Below are 23687 nucleotides of genomic sequence, written 5' to 3'. Positions count from 1 at the left end.
TCAAGGGGTTGTAATACCAATGGGGAGTCTCTAGGTGCTGAAAATGTTCATGCTTTTTAACTTCTGCAATGTGTGCCATATGCAACATATCCCCAAAAGGAGACCATGTGAGTAAAATTATATGAACTTGAACAACAGCTTTTTGTTTTGTGATAAATACACAATGCTAATTAGGAAAATATGCAGCTTTTTAAGCCTTTTTATCTAAGCTGCTTTTAGTTTCTCCACACCAAGTCTGTACTAATGGGCTTTCCTTTCCGCAGGGAGATAAAGAAGCTGAATTAGGGCTTCCATTTTCCCCACTTTGTGATCGGAAGTCAACGATGGTGGCCCAGTCCCAAATAGGTAATACTGAGGATTGGTGGTTGTGGAGAGCGGGTGTGTGCCTGTCAGTTTTCAAATGGATACACGATGTTGTTCACCCATGAAAACCTCACTCCATATTCATGATAAATTTGATCTTTAGACTGATCTATATGGTGGTGAATGAAGAATTTTGAAACATTCTCACAAAATGAACTCAATAAAGCAGTATTAGTAAATAATTGTTATTCTCTTTGTAATCCTTTCACAAAATAGAGGACTTTCTTCTTTTGCAAGAGATGGCATTTCTTATTGTTTTGTTGCTGATTATTTTCTGTAATTTAATCCTTTGTATTTAGGACAATCCAATGAAAAAGTAATATATCTGTTATCACTGTTTGCATAATATTCTTAATATACTAACTCATATTCTTTTTGGAAAAAAATTCTTATGATATGAATAGGGAAGCCAACAACAGGAAATCTGTAAGATGATATTGCTCCCAATCATATTTATCCTTTTCATTTGTGCTTATATTGGAGACTTCAAGTCCAGCCCATGATTAAAACATATTATTGCTATGCTGCATGGTTCATATATTTGTAATAGTTATTCCCTGGGCCAGCATCTTCATTACTGACCTATATGATCAATAAATATAAGGATAACTGCCTTACCTCTCTAGTTGGTCTGGTACCACCTCCTACAAAGTGGTGGTCAGCTGTCAGAAAGCTTCTTGCTCTCACCTTTCCCCTTCCTACCCATGTTCCAACAGCTGTTTTCCTAGCTACCATAACACAGGTGACTCTCATCGTTTAGAAGTTGTGACTATGTCAGGTTAAGGACTTCCTTGGGCAAGCTGAGAAGAATAGAAGTGTCTGAAGCTTATTGCTGTAATGTAAATTGCTGCCATGTTAGTAGAGGTGACTCATTTGATAGTCTCTAGATCCCAGGCATTTAAAACCATAGACAAATCGTGAAAGAACACCCTGGTGGTCAATTAACATTGACTCAACTTGAAGTCATCAATTCAAACATAAAACTATTGAAATTTTTGAATTAAAAATGCATCTTAATATATGCTATGGTGAATACAATTACTTGAAATGTGAATTACTTTATCCAAGTTTCTGATGGATAGGATACTTTTAAAATATAGATATTTCCCAGGACACTATCATTTAAAAAGCATGCCTGCAGTGTTCTCTTATATTCAGATGGTAGTCTATTGCTCCCAGTTGTGTTTAAGGCAACAAGTGCTTGATTTCCAGCACCACACCTCTCCTGGGACCTCGGGTGTTGAATGTACACAGAGCTTGTCTCCTCCTCCACCTAAATACAGGTAGTAAATGCTCCCTAAAGGACCGTGCCCCATTCTCTGTGTGTGTCATTTTCTAGTTTGATGAGTACTTTCAATGTAAAATTCTTTATTCAATTCTGTCATCTCAAAGTGGCGGGATTAATGCTGTTCTCTGTTCTGAATATGCCCACATGCTGCGAACTTAAAGCTTTACATCCTGAGAATAATAAACAGCAATTTGAAATATTAACACACTGGCAGAAAGCTCTGACTGATACAGTGTGAGAAAAAGAAGTGGTTGCCTTCCTGTGGCTTGAGAAAAAAACTTCAATTATTTAGTTTCTTTGGAGCTTACATATTATTTCTTGTTAGTCAATAATAAAATTCAACGAACAAGTGAAGACCTTTCAGAAAGAAGAGTGATCCCTCTCATTAACAGGAAAATAGATTGACTCTGGTTAGATCTGAAATTATAGTTAACAATAAGATGAGGCTGAATATTAAGTAGGAAACCCAATACACTTGAGGTAGCAAGCTTAAATTGTATCACTTGCACTGCTTGAGAGATGATTTTGTAGAACAGTTAAACTCTCTAAAGATTGTGTTATTGGATTAAAAATAATTGCAAGGGGTAAGCTGAACCAATGTTGTAGTTGAAACTTGTTATCAGGGGCATCAGAATCTCTGCATTATTACTAATGTTAGAATTCGGGAAATCGTAACACTTGAATATATTTATTTATGTTTTTGCTTTTGTAGGTTTCATTGATTTCATAGTAGAGCCAACATTTTCTCTTCTGACAGACTCAACAGAGAAAATTATTATTCCTCTTATAGAGGAAGACTCAAAAACCAAAACTCCTTCCTATGGAGCAAGCAGGTTTGATGTTTTCTTTTTTGCATCTTTTCCCTTTTACTTATGATTATCTTTATTATTCCTTACATTAGGCAGGAAATTCTTAGAAGAATTATTAGGTAGTATTGCCACCTAATGGCTCTGCAATATATTGCATCTGCCTTTGAAATTAGGAACTTGATGTCCACTACAAAAAATATCAAAGTACTAAGGAGTATAACAGAATTGTATTCAATACTCAGGAGAATAAATATTATTTTAATTTTCATTGAAATATATGAATTATGTCCTGGATTATAGTAACATGTCTGGTAGTGGTGGGCAGTTGGGAGACGGGCATTGTGTTGGCTTGCTAACAAATCAATCACAGCCCACTTGTATGTCTAGAAAGATGCCTACATCAAAGTTAGCCTTTTAGATGACATGAATACAGTGGATCTGTATAACATGTAACTTAAAATATTTCAATCTAGATTTTTTTCAATGATAAATGTGTTAAGGGATGTTATTTAAAACTTCTAGTTGCAGAAAAATTATGCTAAATTCTTGTCCATCTGAACACATAGTTTTTCCAGATAACATACTGACATTTCCTAAATGTTGCCCTAATGAGGAAACTGAGGGAATGTTCTACCTGAGAAAGATCCACGTTATCCTAGAGATTACATGGTGACGGAAGGGCAGGGACCATTACCCCACTTTTAGCTCCAGAATGGTGATGCCGCTGTGCTGCTCACCAGTGGACTCACCACTAAGTCAGCTCAGCTCAAGGTTCTGCTGCTCTCATTAGGCCTCACCCACCCCCACCCCATAATACATGTGGGCCCTGACCTGCTGCTCTGGGAATCCCAACAGGGCCTGGCCCTCTCCGTGAGGGGAGGAAGGTAGGAGGTGAGCAGCCCTGACAGGTGCTCAAAACTGGGCCTGAGCAGCTGCCTCCCTGCTTCTGTAGCTGGTTTTGTAAAGTGTCTCAGGCTTTGCTTCCTCATCCCATATCCTACCCTTGGTATTTCCTGTTTTCTTTGGTGGTTACTATTAGCTCAAGCACCTTTCTGTTATCACATCTTGCTCATTCCTCTAGACGATCAAATATGAAAGGCACCGTGAATGATGGAACCTATTCCCCAGACTACTCCCTTGCAAGCGTGGACCTGAAGAGCTTCAAAAACAACCTGGTGGACATCATCCAGCAGAACAAAGAGAGGTGGAAAGAGTTAGCTGCTCAAGGTACAGTTGTTTATGAAGGGTTACTGCCATCTCTCTCTGTCCTAACTCCTCCTCTGAGATGTTGGATTTTTTCCCCCTAGATTTCTTCTTTTATAAAATATGCAAGCCCTTGGAGGTGTTTAGAATTTAGCTACCCTTTGACTACTCATAAGAAAATTGCTTTGTCTGTTAAATGAAAAGATATTCTGCTCTGTTTGTGCCATGTGGGCTGCAGAAGTATTGACATGGGTGGCAGTGAAGTGGATGTGAAGGATGGGACAATAAAAGAGCGACAAAACTTTATGTGGCACAGTAACGTCCTGTTCATTTCTAGAGGTACTTTTGATCCTATGTTTTAGGCTTTCCAAGTAGTTTTGTGTTGCATTAAGAATGTAACACTTAGTGTTAGAGATTTGAGTATATGTTTTTTTCAGTTTTGCTATGTTACTTCTTTGGCTGACAGGTTCACACATGAGTTGGGAGAATCGTTTGTAATCGGCTACCAAAGAAAACAAATGGGAGGCTAGCTCTATTTATTTCTGACATGTTTTTTATTCAGATTAATTAGTCTATTTGTCTTCCAAGGCATGTGAGTTAGTATCAGTCATTATCCTTCACGCAGGAAATTAGCTTTCAAATTCCACATCTGGCCCTTCTCCTTTCACGCTGCATCCCATAGACCTGTCTCTCTCACGCTTTATACTCCCTGCACAGTGGCATTCTGGCAGGTTCTTATAATACCCCAGGGCCTTTGCAATGATTGTTTCTTCAGCCAGGAATTCTCTTCTTGGAGCTTTTTGCAAGGCTGATTCCTTCTTGGCTGGCTGATTCATTCCTTGGCTGGAGTGTTCCTCCCTCTGCAATCTGTATTTTATTTTTAATTTGAAAAACACAGTACTTAATAACTTTTTAAATTCTCACATGGATCTTACTGTTATTCCCATTTTACAGATAAGGAAACTGAGGTAGAGGACAGTTATGTGACTGGCCTCAAATCCCACAACTAGTAAGTGAAGGAGCTGAAATTCATTCTTTATCTGCCAATGCAGTGCCCTAAAACCCCATGCTAGGCCGCCCACCAAAGAGACCCTCCTTGACCACTAAAAGTAATGTCCTCTGTCCTGGTTTCCCCTATTCAAACCAAGTTTAGTCATTTCAAAGTGGTATCACTAGTCCATAATCAATGATGTTGATTTATTCCTTTCCTTATCCTCTGTCTTCCACATGGGAACATACAATCCTCAAAAGTCAGGTCGTGGTCTACTGTGTTTCCCAGAGTGTCCTCAGCTCCTGGTACAGTGATGGGCATATCACAGGCACTCAGTAAATATTTTTTTAATTAGTCAGTTAATCCTGGATGGGGCTGCGTTATTTCTCCACCTCTGCTATTAGAAAACTTAAAAAAAATACCAATCTAATGCCTTCATCTGAGTCTGTAACTCATGTTCTCCCAGCCACTTAAGTCTAATCTTAGTTGAAAGGAAATAGAGTTTCCCAAACATTTGTGGCTCTATACAGCCATTACAAGGACCACTTCCTGGATATATAACCTGTGTGATCACACAGTTCCTCCCCCATCCCCCACTCAGAATGGCCCTATGCATAATTAAATACTCTAGTATCATCATCTTGAAATTGTTAAAAAATTTGGAGCCAGGGGCCTTATTTTTATTTGGCACTGTGCCCTGCAATTATATAGCTATTCCTGGCCCTTACGAAGGGTCTTTGTAATGATACATTATTGTCACTCAATAAAAAACATCACACAATACAAGACCCAGATGACCATACTAAAACATTGTCAAACCCATCTAACTGGAGACTTCAAGTGACTAGAATTTCCCCTCTACATAAACAAATTATACTCATGATATTGACCCTGAAGCTCTATAAGATGTAAATCGCTAGACCATAAGCTGTTTGAAAACAGGAACAATATCTATTGTATTGTCATTATTTTCTCAGAGCTGGCATGTCCCTGGCATACTACAGGTGCTGTAAAATTATTTACTGAATGTGGTTTTGAATGAAAGAATGAATGAATACTTAAACTTCACTTTGAATATATTCATTCAGAAAGGAAAACGAATGAATATATTAGATTTTCAGCAATGAAGGGAAGAGAGGAGGGAAACAAGATTTCTGAAACCCCTCCTATGTACCAGGCATTTTAGACATATTGTCCTATTTTCTCCTACAACCTTGTGAAGTAGAAAGTATTATCCCCATTTTATACATTTGGAAACTGAGGATCACACAGCTTCTAAGCACTAGAGTCAAAACTGATTCTTTACCCCAAGGTTTTTCCCACTCCCTCCTATTTTACTGTCCCATATCTTTCAAGAAAGTTGGAAAAAATTGACTTGAAATATTTATCTTCAACGAATCCAAAGAATCCAATTGACCAAGATACACTCTCCTCTAAGAAAGTTTTAACTAAAATGAACAACAGTGAACCCCAAATATCAACCCATCACCTGGAACCTATTTGTCATAAAAGAAAACACTGTGTCAAAATTGGATTAGAACTACAATTGCTCCCTTTCTAATAAACTTTCTGGCACTGTGCTCTATTGAATGTTGTGTTGCACACAGAGGTAAATTTTAGATTTGCATAAAGTTCTCAACTTATATTTCTAGAATTGAGTAATAATAACTCAGTTCTGCAGTTAGAAAATATAGAACCAAGATTTAAGCACAGGAAGTCTGGCTTGAAGCAAATTAAAATTATAAAGTATTTTGATAATATAATTTCCAAGGGGTACTTGTGGAGAGTACACATAGTTTGAATAAAGCAAATAATGTTCAATTTTCATTATTTATAAAATTGTACACTTGGTTTCTATTTCCAATGCAATGGTGATCTAGATAAACTTAAAGAAATATGGTAAAAACAACTAACTATGCTTGATGAAATATTGTTGAAAAGAAATTGACACACTTAGGACCTGTCCAAATAAAGATAAAACAGAAATTCAGAGAAATAAGGAAACTTTGGAGCCAGAATCTCTCCTGAGGGCACCTGTTTACCTTTACTGAAGTCATAGGTTTGCAGACTGAATTTATTACCACATCGGGTTTATGCCAGAAGTGCAAATTTGGTTTTACATTTTAAAAAATCTATTACTGCAATTCACCATATTAATGATAAAAGGTGAAAAATGCATCTCAAAAGATGCAGAAAGAACAGTCAAGAAAATTCAATATCAGTTCATTTTTTTAATTCAGAGGGATAGTCCTACTCTACTATTATTTTTTTCCCACTTTTCTTGCCTTCATTTTTACTGCTTAAGTTTTTGTTCTATCCCAATTTATTTCCTTTATGGTTTGAAACATTTGCACTCTATTCCTATTATTCTCATAATTATTTAGATTTTAAATGTATAATCAATAGTAAGTAACAAAGAGGTTAACCAATAATTATACCTTTCCACCAAATAACACAAAAACCTTAGAAAACTTTGTAACTGATATTTTTAAAAAGTTTTAGAAATACAGACTTTATATTTAATAATTAACATTTAAAACATCTTCTTGAAATTCAAGAATATGAGACTGCTTTTTAACATTGTTTTGAAAAATCAAACTAGTGCAGGAAGACCCTCTCAAGGTTTTTCCTCAGCCAGTCAGAGATGTTCCTCAGATAATCAGTGGAGAGCTATCTCAGCCCTTCCAGGGCTCTTTGATTACTAGGATTTTTCTGTCAAATCCTCCTGGTCTACCAGTTACCCCAAACTTGGACCACAATCTCAGGCTTGCAAAGCTGTGGGTTTTCCCCATTTATTCTAAACTAAATCCACCAGTTTATGTTGGAGAAAACAGGGTTTTGTTTCCCTCTTGTCCCAACTCAAACTGAGTCTACCTCCTCTGGCAGCAAAGCTGTTTTCCATTCTCAAGCTGGGGTTGGCAGAGGAGGTTGGGTGTAGCTCCAGGCGAGAAGGTCACAGGTTCCTTTTGTTCTTACCTGAATCTCCAGAAATTTTTCAAGAATAAATGCTTCTAGAGTGTTGTGTTGCCTTGATTGATTTCCAGTGTGATGGAATAGTTGTTTTTGTTAATGTTTTGCAACTGTATACTTGTTTTCTGTGGAGAGGAAACCCTCGGCCTCTTTACATCACTCTAACAGGAAGTCCTCTCTCTCCACATCGGTTTTTGGGAGAATTAAATGAGTTGATTTACGTAATCTGCTTACAAGTACCTAAAATACTAGCCACTACATGAGTTGGCTTTTATTTTTTAAATTATTATTTACTGTGCTTCTGGGATACAGTAAAAAACTAAGGAGACAATAATACCTACCTTCATGAAAGAATGGGAGTTAGGAGCAGGATTGAAGTTTTGAATAAGGTGCCTAGGAAAGGCTTTACTGAGAAAGTGATAATGTAAATAAATACATGAAGGAGGTTAGAAAGACTTATGGGGAGGTCTGGCATAAGAGGTGGGGGAATAAGTTTTCAGAAAGAGGAACTGACTAGCACAATATCTGGGATGTGGAGCTTGGCTGACATGCAAGAAATAACAGGAAGCAAGTGAAACAGGGAAATTGGGCAAGTGGGAATAATGTAGGCAATGTGTTAGATGGGTAACATGATGTCACATCATTGGTTTGGGTCCAAGAGAGATAGGAAAACCTTATGTATGATTTTGAAGAAGAAAAATAAAAATAAAATGAACTGAAATTTTAAAGGGATTACTCTAGCTACAGAATGGAAAATATTATGTTTTGTAGGCAAAAATGGAAGAAAAAAAAAAAAAAGGAGGCAAGGAAGAGGCTGTTGTTAATAACCCAGAACAAAGATGCGGGCTCAGATCAGGTGGTAGTGGTGGAGGGAGAGTGTCTAAATTCTGGATACATGATCCACGTAAGCATGTGTAGGAAGGGATAGCAAAGACATTGGATTCTGGACATATTTTGAAAATAGAACTGATAGAATTTGTTAATAGATTAGAAGTACGATATGAAATCTAGAGAAGAGTCAAGAACAATGCCAGAGTTTTCGGTTTTCTTACACATTAATTGTGTATGTGTAAATTTCTATAGTCATTTTGCAGAACACTGGCATTCTCTAGCAAAGCTGAAGATGCACGTGCCATATTTCCCAACAATCTCACTTCTATATTTTTACCTTAGAGAGACTTTTGCTCATGTGCATCAGAAGACATGAGCAAAACATTCATTGCAGCATTGTTCATGAGTGCAAAAAACGTGCAAACAACAGTAAAATTAATTCATAAGCTGATTCATATTCATATTATGAACCAGCATACAGCTGTTAAGAAAAATAAAACTTCACTGTGAATATCAACAAGAATGAAAGACACAAATAATATTAAGCAAAATATGCAAGCTGCTATAATATAGAAAGATACCATTTATAGAAAGTTTAAAAAAACTAAAAACTGAATAATAGGTTTTAGAATACACACATGATAAAACTAAAGAATGATAGGAGAAAATATTCAGAATGGTTCTAGGGAAAGGATGGAGAATTTTTTTAGGAGTTAGTAATATTTTACTTATTTGGTTGGGTTCTAGACATACATGTTCATTTGGTGATTATGGTTATACCTAACATATATGCTTTATATATGTAAATATAATCCATTTTTATGAATAGAATATTTCATAATAAAAAATTTTAATTGTGATCTGCTGTGAAAGCACATCAACTAGAAGAGTCATCTATTTTAAAATCAGTGTGTATCAGATACTGCCATTGTAATTTCCCATTGCCATCACCTCTGGTCTTAAATATACTGAAGGTGAAGTTTTCCTTATTGCATTGAGATGAAAATAAGCACGTTATATGATGCATGACTAAACATCACGGTTCTGAGCAGAATCCCAGATGTCTGGTCATCATCATGCCAGCTCTAAAACTATATTTCATAGTTGTCTCAAAAACATCCCACTAATCCTAGAGCAGTAGAAGGTATGGATGCTTAGGCCCCAAGGTATGTAGCTCCTAGGTCATCAATAAAACAAAACACTTTTTTAAAGAGTTATTTCATTCAGTAAGCCTTCTATTAAGGATCTGAGAACAATCTGTTTAAGAATGTTGTATGTAAATGCATTCCTTTTTGATACAGTGTGTTTTCAAAAAGTAAAGCCCATGACTGGCAAATACAAAAGGGAAAAAATTATTTCCTCCAACCCAAATTGTTTTTGGTTAAATTTATCCATTTAGAGTGAGGAAAATGCCTTCATTATCTATTCAGCTTTCCTCAGCATCTTAAGTCTCTGCCCAGTCTATGTTTTTCTGTACTACTTTAGAGCAAACAGGAGATTTTAAGAGGGTGTGTGACTGTCCTCTAGTGAGGCAGATGGGGGGAAATGGTGAGGAAAGTCACTTTTCTATTTCTACCTATGGAGTCTCAGGCCAATCACATAACTTTTCTTACCCTCAGTACATGTTATTATTGGGAAAATCCTATTTGTCCTAATGAAGGAGCAGACATTCCCATAAATTCTGACCAATCCGCATTTATGCTCCAGAGTTTTGAATGTCTGTGATGCAGCTTTGAGAACAAGGCACCAAGGAAATGAGAAAAAATAAAAGAGTACATTTGCCTAAACTGATGGTCAGTGGGTGAGATATGCCCCCAATTAACAACCAAGGAATTCCTATACAGGAAAGAAATGTATACATTTTAAAGTGCCGTATAAAAGTAACTCATTTTCACTGGTGGCCTGCCATCCTGCATCATGAGCAACACCTGGGTCTGAAGCTGAGCTGGAGTAGATTAGGTTTTGTTTAGAACAGTACCTGAATAACAAACACAAATATCTGTTCTCCCTTGAAGCAGAGGAGTTGCTTTTGTAAGTCACCTGAGAGACTGGTTCTTCTTTAGACACAAGAATTCCAAATTGACCCAGGTCCACCAAATCCACCTAGCTTGGAACAAAAACCATAAATCAATCCCAGATCTGTTTTCTTTTCCATCTTCTCAAGGAGAATGTGTACTTGAGAAAACTAGTTATGTCCCAGAATGAAATCTGGGTGGTCAGTCTGGAATGGAATTCACTATGTTTTTAACTGTGCTGAATAATTTTCTGATTTATTTGATATTGATTCAAACCCCCAAATACTAGGCTCAAAGATGATTAAGAAGTGAGAAAAGGAAGCAACGTGGGAACTGAGATGCTACTGGAGTTGCACTGTGCACAAATCACAGCTGTTTAGAACCAGAAGGAAACCTAGAGCTAGCTTAAGGCAAGCTTGACATTTTAGAATATGTATTAAAAATCTCAAACATAGCAGTGTTTTCTAGTTTCTTTTTGTGACTTACTTCCTACGTAATTGCTCGAGAGTCATAGAATATGTTCAATATAATATTATTCATTTGAGCATTTTGAGACCTGCTTTTGGCTTAGTAGCTCATCTGTTCCACCAAAAAAGAAGGAAAAAAATAGGATTTTGCTTAGAATTTCTTTGATATAAGTTTGGGGAGAATTGTCTTCTTTATGGTATTGTCTTCTTTATCCTATTCATATATATCTTATCATTCCTATGTCTTCTTTCATGTTTCTCAGAAAGCTCATTTTTCTTTGACAATAATAACAATAGTAATGATGATGGAAAATATTTGTTAGTGATATTAGATGTTAGGCACCATACTAAGCATATAATATATTATGTAATCACTTAATATTTATAATTAACAAAACTATATTTTAAATTTCTGAATATATTTTTTTGGATTGTCCATCAGTATTTAATATTTTTTATTGATTTTTTGAATGAGTATTTCTTGCAGGTGTATAGAAATACAATTTGCCTTTGAATACTTATCTTCTGCAAATAATGACAGTTTTTTTCTTTCCCAAATGTATATCTTTTATAATTGTTTTTCTTGAGTCAACTGCACTAGCAAGTTTATCCAGAATGATCTGAAATGGAAGTGATAATGACATTCAGCTTGTCTCTGAATTTAAAGGGAAGATGTTTAATGTTTCAGCATAAGTGTGATATTTCTTACTTTCTCTGATCTGCTCTTTATGAAGTTAATTTCCCATCAATATTAAGAAAATAAAGTTAAAATAAAATGTTTAGTTTTAACAAATATCTTTTCTGTAGCTTTTTAAAATAATTCACATGATTTTTCTTTTTAATTGATTCATACAGTGAATTATATTAATAGATTTTCTAATGTTGAACTATCTTGTATTCCTTGGATAAGCCCAACTTAATTGTTAGGTATTAACTTTGTAAAAGTGTATGTATTACTTTGGCTGGCATTATAAAATTTATATTTGTGGGTGAGATTACCTATTATTTTTCTTTATCATACTGACCTTGTCTAGTTTTAGTATTGAGGTTATACTAGCCTCATAAAATGAGTTGGAGTTTTAAAATTCTTGAGCTTATGTGAAATTGGTAGAACTACCTTTAAAAACCATTAAACCTAGTGTTTTATTTGTGGGATAATTTTACCTGCTGATTCAATTTCCTTAATGTTTACATAGGATTTTTAAAGTTATTTAGATTTTTAGTTTTTTTAAAAGTTTGAAATAATGCATACTGAAAAGGAATACATAAAAACATATATGCACTATTTATAAGTAAATAACAAAGTATACATTCTTATAACAGACAATCATTATAGTGGCCTACAAGCAGTAGTATGCTGGCAAAGTTTAACAACTAGTTCAAAAAAAGTATGTATATATACACACACATATGTATGTATATATATGTATGTATATATACAGGTTTATTATTATTATAATACAGGTTTATTAATATAAGGAATGTGTAGCACATAATTTATAAGTAATAATAAAATATACAATAGTCTATTATAAATTCTATACAGCTAATTGATTAATCCAGAATGCTTTCACTGATTTTTGACAAACTCTTGTGTCCATTGTCGACTTATGGTTGCAACAGACAAATGGGTGTCATTCAGACTGATATTTTCATTTCTGTCAAGGAGTAAGATGAAAGTACAGAAATATATGTCAGAACTTAGAAAACATGGAAGGTATATATCAACTTTACTTGTTCATCCAAGATACAAATGATTTCTTGGTCATTTAATTGGATAATGGCATTTGAATGCTGGAAGAAAATTCCCTCGATTTTTGTGCTATTTATAATGTAGCAGTTATAGACATGACACAGTCTTAAATTCAATCTCTATTTTTATCATTATCTCCACCTTTTTAAACAGCAATAAAACAATAATTTGAGCCCCGATTCGGAAAGTTCGATGATATCCATGGTGTGAATATTCCCACCATGGCCAGTTTCAAGCTATCCATATAATTTATCTAAACATGGAGTTGGGAAAAGGTGCATGTTATATATTTGCATTATACAGATATGGTAGAAATAACCTCGCGACATAGATAATAGTAAAATGTATCAAAATAATTAGGCAATGATGAGTTCTGAGTATTTATCTCCTTTGTTTTGAATAGAGTTTATTTAATTGTAAGTTTATATAATTTTACTTTAAAGAAGTAGTTTTAACAAATAGTTTGTAAAATTTCTGAAATGTAACAATTGGGTCTTGGTGCAACATACTGCTGCCCATAAATCTTTCTGTGATCCACCCTCACCTCCCTTATCTTGCTGAGTCAATTTGCATTTCTCTTCTCCTCACCTGCTTGCCTTACTCCAGACACACTGACCTCCACACTGTTCTTTTTTTTCCTGTCTTACAACATGTCAGATACCTTTCTGCTTTAAGAGCTTTGTACCAGCATCATTGTTAGAAACGCCTCTCCCCCAAATACAACATAGCTGCTTCCCTCTCTGCTTTCAAGTCCAACTTCAGCTGTCACCTTGTCAATGAATGACTCCTCCCCTGGAAAAATTTTTCAAATTCCACCCATGTTCCTCCCTTGCCCCCAATAACCCCCACCAACTATTTTCTCATAACACAGCACTCTCTAGTCTATAAATAATTGCCTTATTAGCCTTAATTTTTATTGTTTCTCTTACCCCATTAAAAATAAGGTTCATGAGAACAAGGGTGTTTGTTTTGATCACTGATGTATTCCAAGCTCCTAGAACAGTGACTGTCATGAATTCGAAATTCAAACAATTATATGTTGAAAAAAAAAATAGGAGAGACAGAGAGGGGGAGAGAGGGAGAGAGGGAGTGAGGGAGGAACAGAGGAAAGGAAGAAGGAACAAAAGAGAAAGGGAGGGAGGGAGGAACCCTACCATCTAGGCCAAGAAATAGAATATTGTGCCATGCCTTAGTAGTTCTATAAGTCCTTCTCTAATCATTTCTTTCCTTCTCTTCCTTCCATGATCTAATCACTAACCTGAATTTTGTGATAATTATACCTTTGTATAACCTTAAACAATATATAGCTTAGTTTTGCTTATTTTAAAACTTGGTGAAAATGGAATCATGTCATATATATTCATTTATGTTTAGCTTTCCACTCAATGCCATGTTTTTTGAGAATTATCCATGATGACCCAAATAGCTGTTGTCTATTTCAGCAGAGATTTTTTTTCTTGGATCCTGACAGAAAACATGAGACAGAAGAAAATGTATCCAAATACTGTGTAGATTTTTAAAAACTATTAAGTATTTAAGTTTTTCAAATAGTATATAACTATACTATTTCTTAGGCCACGAATCAGGTGCACAGATAATGTAACTTCTGTTATTTTTCTGTGACCAAACATAGTTTCCAGCTGAAGTCCCCTTTGTTACATGTTTGTAGAAAGCATAAGCTTATCAGTCAAATGTTTTAATTGAATCAGAGTAAACCTGGTCAATTTAGGATACTGGGAAGTAAAAATTAGGATTTTTTAACTTCCTTTTCCTTCTTTAGATAACATCAGAGTCCCCAGAGACTAATGAGGTGTTATGGATTTGGGATAAGTATCAGTCCTTGTTTGACTTCTGGGCACTCTCCCTCTCATCTTCCCAGACCTATACCTTCCCATCTGCTTCTGGCTGTTATCAGCTCCTACTTCTGACACGGGACCCCTTGTTTCTACCATTATAGTCTGTCAAACCTTTGATCTCCCCAGCCTGCTTACTCTCTCTCATTCTTCTTTCCTCTTGATGCTTCTCAGGGCCTGAGAACAGGCTGCTCTTCCTTACACATGACTGAAGACTGCAGGGTACTCCCAGGCTCTTTACCCTGACCTTCCATATAGACACCTCTACTCCAGTCCTTGTACCTGAGAGCACCTACCTTGCTGCCACCTTTCAGAATTCCAGATATGGGAATTCTCAGGAGACAAGGTCTCCTCTACTCCTAGATCCCTGAATTTATCTATAAAATCTTTCATACTTTCCCACTTAGAAATAACCCAAAATGTGACAGGTCTGGCTAAACCCAGGGTCCTGTCTCAGAGGCTGTAAGTTTCTAGCTCTCTTGTATCTTCCAACTCTCTTCTCTCTCCCATCTTCCTCTGGTTCCATAGGAATGGAAAAAATTGCCACTAGAACAATGAGTCAAACCTTTGCCACCTCCATTCTGAAGGCTACCCTTATCCTTCTTGCTACTCTTGGTAAAAACCTCAGTCCATATCCAGGAAATGAGAAACCTAGATATCTTCTGGAGGTATGAGTGGGGAAGTATAGAACTTGACTAAGTATTTTCCAAGAAACTTTGTCCCATTGATGGATGTGGCTTATGAATCTGAAGACTAAGAGTGTATGCATTGTTTCTGGGTACTTCACTAATAATATCTATGTCTACTTGTCTGAATGGGCATGGACCATGGTGACCAGTGGGAACAAAACCAGATAAGTTAACAGTTCACAGCATCAGCTCAACAAGACAAACAACTTTTGCAGTTGTTTCAGAAGAGAAATTAAAAATAAAGTGTGATTGTTAAATTGACTTTATTTAAAACAATATTACTCAATTAACATTTATCAAGTGTTTTTCTCTACTTTGCAATACAAAAAAAGATTGGAAGTTTACTTTTCTTTTAATTTGAATGATTTAAAACTAACTGAATCATGTGATACAAATTGAAATAACTTTAAGTTCTTTGAGGTTTTTCAGCACGGTTAATATTTTTAAAAATGTTTCAGAGGGAAACTGACATTTTTGATCATAGAGAAATCTGTTTTAAAAACAAAAAATAAAAAAAACGAGACAACTTCTCTGTTTTCTACCAAGGTCCAGGGCAATCTTAAGACATGTTTAGGAACTTGAATTCAGTTAAACTTTTTTTTCTAAGAAAATACTTACAGGATCCTAAAGACCTCTTTTAAAACACAGACGTACTAGAGCATGGACTTGAGGATACGGGGAGGGGGAAGGGTAAGCTGTGACGAAGTGAGAGAGTGGCATGGACATATATACACTACCAAACGTAGGGTGGATATCTAGTGGGAAGCAGCGGCATGGCACAGGGAGATCAGCTAGGTGGTTTGTGACCACCTAGAGAGGTGGGATAAGGAGGGTGGGAGGGAGGGAGACGCAAGAGGGAAGAGATATGGGGACATATGTATAACTATTCACTTTGTTGTAAAGCAGAAACTAACACACCATTGTAAAGCAATTATACTCCAATAAAGATGTTAAAAAAAATTGAGTGCTATAACATAGTGCTATAACAAACAGCCAGTTTATTCTCATTTTCACTCAATGTCTAACTTAGGGAACTTCAGGGACAAATGTAAGAAACTGTTGTCACACACACACACACACACACACACACACACACACACACACACACACACACTGACTCCCACAGATTGTCCTGTCTGTTTTGAAAGTTCCACTATTTAAATCGGGCTGATTCTTCCTTTTGGTTTCAACACGGTGTGAGAGAGTTACCACTGGAGCAATCAGGAGTAATCCCATCTGAATGCCACCCTTCTCTTCCTCCTTTGCTTCTCTGGGGGAAACCTGGATCCATGTCCTTGGGCGTCATAAGGAAACAAGGCTGAGGGGCTTCAGACTCTATTCCCAAAACCTTTAGGGCACTTAGAGAGGCTTCCTCAGTAAATCATCTTTAGAGCTGATAGATGATAAACTGCTTGGGAATAATAAATTTTTAGCCCAAGCATCATACCCAAACCAGTTACACAACAGTACTTTCACTCCCACAGACCTGTATCACTTTGCACTCTGATCTCCTAGAGCTTTGCTAGACATTTTTTGCTTTATTTGGCAGCAATCCCTATTAGTCCCTAATAGTGCACCTCGCTCTTATATCTGTTGCTTACAGAAAATAAAAATAGATTTTTTGAAAAGAACAAAAACATGCCATGTTACTTTGTATTGAATTACTTTAAAAGGTTATGTTTATAAATATTTGTTCACAAAATATTTCAGTTACTCCTTTCTGTTATCTTTTAATAAAACATAATGCATTTATTTATTTCTTTATTTTTATTAATTTTTTTGGCTGCGTTGGCTCTTTTGTTGCTGCACACAGACTCTCTCTAGTTGCAGCAAGCAGAGGCCACTCTTCGTTGCCGTGCACGGGCTTCTCATTGCATGGATTCTCCCATTGTGGAGCACGGGCTCCAGGCACGCAGGCTTCAGTAGTCCTGGCGCATGGGCTCAGTAGTTGTGGCTCACAGGCTCTAGAGCACAGGCTCAGTAGTTGCGGCGCACAGGCCCAGCTGCTCCATGGCATGTGGGATCTTCCCAGACCAGGGATCGAACCCATGTCCCCTGCATTGGCAGGCAGACTTTTAACCACTGTGCCACCAAGGAAGTCCCCAAACATAATGCATTTTATGTTACAACTCCTAAACTCCCAGGACTGTGAATCTTAAGCATAGTTTTGAGAAAATATTTGCATACTTTTATATTTCAGAAGAGACAAGTAATCAAACAGAGAAGCAAAGCCTTTCAGAGATTAAAAACTAGAGCTCACTCATTTTCTAATTATGGTTCAAAAATGTAAGTTAACAGTTTAAATGAGATCTTGCTACTAATTTTTAAATCATATTTTAAATTATTAGTAAATTAAATTATATATTCTATTATATATTTATTGTATTGTTCCTATTTCTAATTTAATCTCTTCAGCTAGCAATCTACATTATATTATTAGTACAGTAGAGCAGAAATATGCATTTGATGGAATGGAACATTTGGAAGATCAGAACTGTAAAGTTCTAAGAGGTGGCATTCACCAAAGTCGCTTAACTCTAGAAGAGCTTAAGTGACAGTTCACACAATGAGTATGTGCTTGTGTGTTATTCATTCATTCACTCGCTCATTTATTGTAAAGGTATTTATTACTCAGTAGTTTTCAACCCTGTCAGCATATTATCATCATTGGGACTACTTTATTTTTTAAAAGTTCGGCATGGCTTATCTCCAGTTCACAGAAGTAGGTCAAAAATAGAACACTTCTGTGCGTTTAAATGAATGCAGAGGACATGAAAGGGAGAGCAGGAAGCTTGATCAGCTCATGGTCAAGACAAGCCAAGTACAGATTAGGATCTGAGCCAGTTTCACCCTGGCCAGCTGTACTCAGAAAACAGCAGTACATACCTTGATGATGCTGTCCCTTAAAATATCTGTCTTCGGTCACATGTCTCTACCCTGGAACATTTGCCTTCTCCTGGAAAAGTCAGTGGAGTTTCTCTCTACTCTTATCCTTGTTCTTTCCTCCTCATGGAATGCACTTCTTGCACCCCCTCCTGCACTTTGCTTACTAAAATCCTACCTATCTTCCAAAACTCCATTAAAATGCCTTCTCCAAGAAGCCTGTCACTTACATAATAAGCATAGCCATCTTATTCGTACCTGCAGTTGGAATACTTATGTTCTGCCTTGCAAGTCCCAGAATGGGAAGAGAAAAATGTATTCAAAAGGGGTGTACCAAAATCAGTGTTGGTATAGGAGTGGGATTGGGGGAGATTTCGAATATGATTCCAATTACACATGCCTTAAGATTCTGACATTTCCCTTTGGAGATGTGCACCATCCTCCACCCAATGAGAACCGCTGCATATGATGAGATATTACAATCAGAATGTGTTACACATGCTAAAACTACAGAGTCTGACAAAATATTGAGAACTACTAATGAGGTCATTCCAAAAATATTTACAGAGGCCTACTGGGTGCAAAACAAATGCCTGTATATTTTTTTGAGAGCTGAACTCATGGGATGTTCAGCTTTAGATCTTTGATGGTTCCTGCTCATGGCTGGGTAAGAGCTCTGTCAGTGTTGAATAGGGGAGAGTTGACTTGATTCTAGGGAAGTCTCATTTTAATGGTGAGTTCATATAAATGATATGGTATTACCCACTATATTGTACCATATTTTTCTTTGTTAGCTAAAAGATCTAAAATAAATCTACAGATAAATGGCAAAAGAGAAAACTAAATGTGGGGGACATTCCCCCAAAGCTCCTCGCTTTCTTCAATGCCTGCACTTGCTACATTTTTAGGCACCCAAAACCTGGTCCCTAGATCTAATTCTACTTTGCAATAAACTGCAATAAATAAGTATAAGAGCTCACAGGAGTTTTGTCGCCTCTGAAAACTCTGGGGTAAGGAGTGTGACAGTGGATATTTGGGGAATGAAGAATCTGGTGATGGGGAAGTGAGTTGTGGACAGGATGCTGCACTGTTGAGCAGAGATGATGGGGCAGAGGAAGACTGAAGAGTTGGGGCATGAGGTAGGGAAGAGCTCTTTGAGACAGTTCTCCCTTTCAGGTCCTACTCTCCTCCAGCAAGTGTAACCAGACTTTGTACCCAGAATTTGACTGAGTCCTTCACATTGCTCACACTCAGCTAGGTTCAAGATTTTGTCAGTTTCCCCCAATAATAAACTCAGTTCCAAGTACACTGGAAGATTTATTGTCTTAACATTATGCTTCACAGCAAAATTTAAATCATCATTTTTCACCACTCACCTCTGTTCTCGCTCCCAAACCTCTAATCTTTCATTTCTCTTGACTTAAGGTCTCTCCTCCTCTCTTTCCTCTCTCTGCCTCTAAAATCCCCTCAGTTGCACAGAGCAATTTAGTTCTGGCCTCAAATTTAATCCATTCAACAAAACAAAAGCCTAACAATTGGCCTAAAATGATTTCTACAGTTCTTCAAGCATGCTTTGGAGTCTCTGGCATGATCATGGTTTGGTTGTTATTTTCACCTTCATTAAAATTCTTATACAAATTTTAATTTTCTACTACCATCAGGATATTTTTTAAAAATTTCATCACTGAACCTACAACCTACCTTTGTAATAAGAAAATCATCATATGAGTTACTGATAAGTTAGATGCTTTCTTATTTTTAACATAATTTATTAGAAATGTATTGAATATATAATAATATTATAGTCAAACAGATTGATTTAAAATCATTTATCGATAGAAAACCTTATAGATTTTCTCAAAAGGAAACAAAAGTTTTCTAAAAATAGTTCTTGTATCATTGTTTCAAAAATTAAAAAACAGAACTGGAAGTCTTTCCCACCAGAAGTAAAGGAAACGTTTAAAATTGATGAAAAGCATTAAAATTTTAAAAGACCAAATTTACATTATAATTAGCATAACATTTTAATAGATTGTGATAGATTCACTAATTAAATCTTATATGTTGTTATTTGTATTTGAACTATCTTAAAATGCAATATTGTGTATTATGTATAATAAGTGAATTTTGTAATTATATTGGTATTAATGCTAAACAGAAAGCAAATTCATATTCCACTAAGTACATATTTATTTGCCAGGCAATGTGCTGGGTTCTGTCACAGTCATTATCCTATTTAATTAGCCAAACAACTTTATGATGTAGATATTATCACCATTTACCACTGTGAAAACTGAGGTCTAGGGGAGGTAAGTAAGCCACCCAAATCAAAGGTTTGCACATATGCTACAAATGAATCTTTCTCATTTCTTGTCACAGTTTTATGTAATACACTGAAAATAGCAACATGCTAGGGGCAAACCCATAAAGAGGAAAAAAATTTCTTTGAAACCTTACTCAAGACTAGCATAATTGCTTCATCAAACCTTCTGTCTAATCTCAACATAACTGATCCTATGAGCTTTCAAATATTCAAGTTATATCTCATAGACATTCTTCTTTTAAAATGATGAAAAATAATGAATTTGGGAGTGAAATTTTACATCATTTATTGATTTGCCCATTGGTCATTTATACAAATATTTTTTATAGCAAATCTACAAGGGAAGAATTGTAGTCTGATAAAACTGAGGTTCAATGAAGCTATATTATTGGTCTAAATTCACACAATCAGTCTTTGAAAAGGCTGGGATTTGTGCCTAGTTTATGTAAATTCAAAGCCAGTAACCTTCTGGATAGTTTCTAGATCATCTTCTAGAAGTTATTTGTGACTGTTTGGTTTATTTACATTTTCCACACTATTCCAGAGCAGAAGGCTTGCTGGAACTGTTTGTTGATGAACTTGTAACAATTGCAGAATTTAGGGGCATTTTAAATGATATTTCTCCAGTGTGTGTGAATTCTTCACCTATATTTGCATGGACAATAAGGCTTGGAAAGAATGTGAAGAGTCAGGCTTGCTTTCCCTAGTGATTATTGGTTGGCTCAGTGATGATGAAGAAATGTTTTCCCCGAGGGTGGGAGGACTACAGCAAGCAGAAATCTGGGCTGGTAAGAAGATGAGTGGAAGGAAGATGTGGTCCTTACTCAACTTGGAAGTGAAGGTGCTCTCTGAAGCTGGTTTATCTTGGGGCAACTTTGAGATTTTATTCATAGTTTGAGGTAGTCAGGATATAAGAAGTTATTTTCAGAAGATTCTACTGCTCCTCTCCATCCATCTTATTTTGGTGATCATTTTGCAGTGTATACAAATATTGAATTATTATGTTACACACCCGAAACTAATATATAAACTAATATATATGTAAGTTATACCTCACTTAAGAAAATACATCCTGGGCATCCCTGGTGGTGCAGTGGTTAAGAATCCATCTGCCAATGAAGGGGACGCGGGTTCGAGCCCTGGTCTGGGAGGATTCCACATGCCGCGGAGCAATTAAGCCCGCGCACCACAGCTACTGAGCCTGCGCTCTAGAGCCCGTGAGCCACAACTGCTGAAGCCCACGTGCCCGGAGCCCGTGCTCCGCAACAGGGGAAGCCACTGCAATGAGAAGCCCATGCACCGCAACGAAGAGTAGCCCCCGCTCGCTGCAACTAGAGAAAAGCCCGGGCGCAGCAATGAAGACCCAACACAGCCAAAAACCAATCAATCAATCAATAAAATTTTTTTTTAAATACATCCTATTAGATTTTGAGAGTGTCTACTTTAGTTGAAATCAACTAGAATTGAGCTCCCTGGGAATCCAGACTTTTTAGGCAACAATTCAAATGCAGAAAAAATCAGTTGAATTAGAAAAAAAAGGAATCATCTCAGGATCACCACTGATGAATAAAAAAATTCATAAAAGTTTTCAGGAACAAAATAAAATATATTAAAAATTAAGAAAAATGTGTCAATTATATTGATAATTTTACCACAATAATTCCTACAAACATGGCTGATTATAAATGCTGATTACAATTTAGTTTTTCACAACTTTTCTTTATAGCCTATTCTCTAGATTGTTGAAATAAGTACCTTTTTTTCAGAAGCAAAAACCAGTTCACAGAAATGTTACGTTTTCCTGATCAGTAAACATCTTTACGAAAAACCTCATGCATGGTAACAGCTCTAATTTGACCAAAAGATCTGGAGATTTCAGTCTACTTGCTGGAAATCTATGGGCCCCTGTGAGAGAAAGGGGATCCATTTCTGCAGATTGTTTAATTGGTGTAGCAAACCACATAAGTAACAGCTACAAATTCCTTGTTTGACCTGGCTCAGCTGCTATGACAACATCAGTATCTTTATGTTTTCAAATATCTAAGTGGCATTTTGTAGCATTTCTCTTTACTAACATGATGAGTGTCAATAAATTTTCTTTGAGCAGCTAATCCCTAATTTTGTCATTTCTGCAATAAAGTTTATCCATACATTTTCACATTGGATGTCCCCTTTCCAAAACACCAAAAGGTAATGTGATGTTCATAAACTTAATTTATCTTTTATATTAATTCTACCATTTGTCTTGCTGAGCAAATGCTTTAATAATTTTCTGCCATTAAAAAATCATTTATAAAAGTTTTAAGGGACAGATATCTTTGAAAAAATGTCTATATTTTAGTAAGTGTGAACAGCAGGGGAAAAATGGCTTAATATATTGTTTTTTGTGAGATTTGAGAATGACTTGTCCAATGTATTATTCAGTTTAAGGTTAGCCAAGGTATTTTCCTCCTGAAAAGTTTATTTTTTTGAGAATTGCTCTTCTACCCCTTCTTTACTGTGATCCCCTAATAGCTGACCTAATGGTTATGGTACTAGACTAGTAGGAACGAATTAGCTGAGACTGGCCGGTGTCTAATATTGAAGAATGTATTTTCACAAAGAAGTTTATTTATTCTTCCTCTCTGGCTCTGCCTTCAGGGGAAAAAAAAGCTATCATTTACCAATCAGATGTAATTTCAAAGATAAGGCAGATAATTATACTCAGGAAAGACAAAAAAATAGCAGGTATTAAATTACACCCAAGAAGGCTGCATAGTATAGAGTATAGAACCCTGGAAATGGACTATCTTATTTGATCCTGTTCCCATCACTTATTTACTATGTAATCAAACAAGTTATTTAATCTGTTTCAGTTTGCTGATTTCTAAAGTGAGGATCACAAAAATAGCTGCTGTGAGAATTAAATGAGTAAATACATGTCAAGTTTTTAGAATTTAGTGTTTTCTACTATAATTCTTATTATTCTCCTGTGCTCACATATATGTCTCCAAACTATATGGAGATCTTATAGAAGCCTTCCTTAAAGAAATATACTATGGAAAAACAGTACCTGCTCATAAAAATTTTGATATGAGTTTATGCTTAACTCATGAGAAAATATGCAGTGGATCAATTCCATCAATCAACTGAGTGAATTGCTGTACAGTAAATTGATCGTAACTCTTCTATCAACTTTCATTCTTAGCTTAATCCATCAAGATAGCCTATAGAGTATATCTCCCAAATATCTCTCAGATCCATACAGTT

The 23687-nt window shown here is 36.1% G+C and overlaps 1 protein-coding gene across 6 annotated transcripts in view; it reads left to right on the top strand.

The window, feature by feature from the left end:
• Nucleotides 1–23687, top strand: part of PDE1A (phosphodiesterase 1A) — a 349210-nt gene that overhangs the window by 310906 nt on the left and 14617 nt on the right. For all 6 annotated transcript variants that reach the window (XM_067026418.1, XM_067026419.1, XM_067026416.1 and 3 more), the window contains 3 exons: nucleotides 264–345; nucleotides 2364–2484; nucleotides 3542–3687. In XM_067026418.1, the coding sequence (XP_066882519.1) occupies nucleotides 264–345; nucleotides 2364–2484; nucleotides 3542–3687 (349 nt within the window). The remainder of the gene's footprint in view (nucleotides 1–263; nucleotides 346–2363; nucleotides 2485–3541; nucleotides 3688–23687) is intronic.

The sequence above is a fragment of the Kogia breviceps genome, chromosome 2, assembly GCF_026419965.1.
Source record: "Kogia breviceps isolate mKogBre1 chromosome 2, mKogBre1 haplotype 1, whole genome shotgun sequence".
In the NCBI taxonomy this organism is placed as follows: domain Eukaryota; kingdom Metazoa; phylum Chordata; class Mammalia; order Artiodactyla; family Physeteridae; genus Kogia; species Kogia breviceps.
The sequence above is the reverse complement of the archived record's forward strand: the minus strand, read 5'-3'. Positions and strand labels throughout refer to the sequence as shown.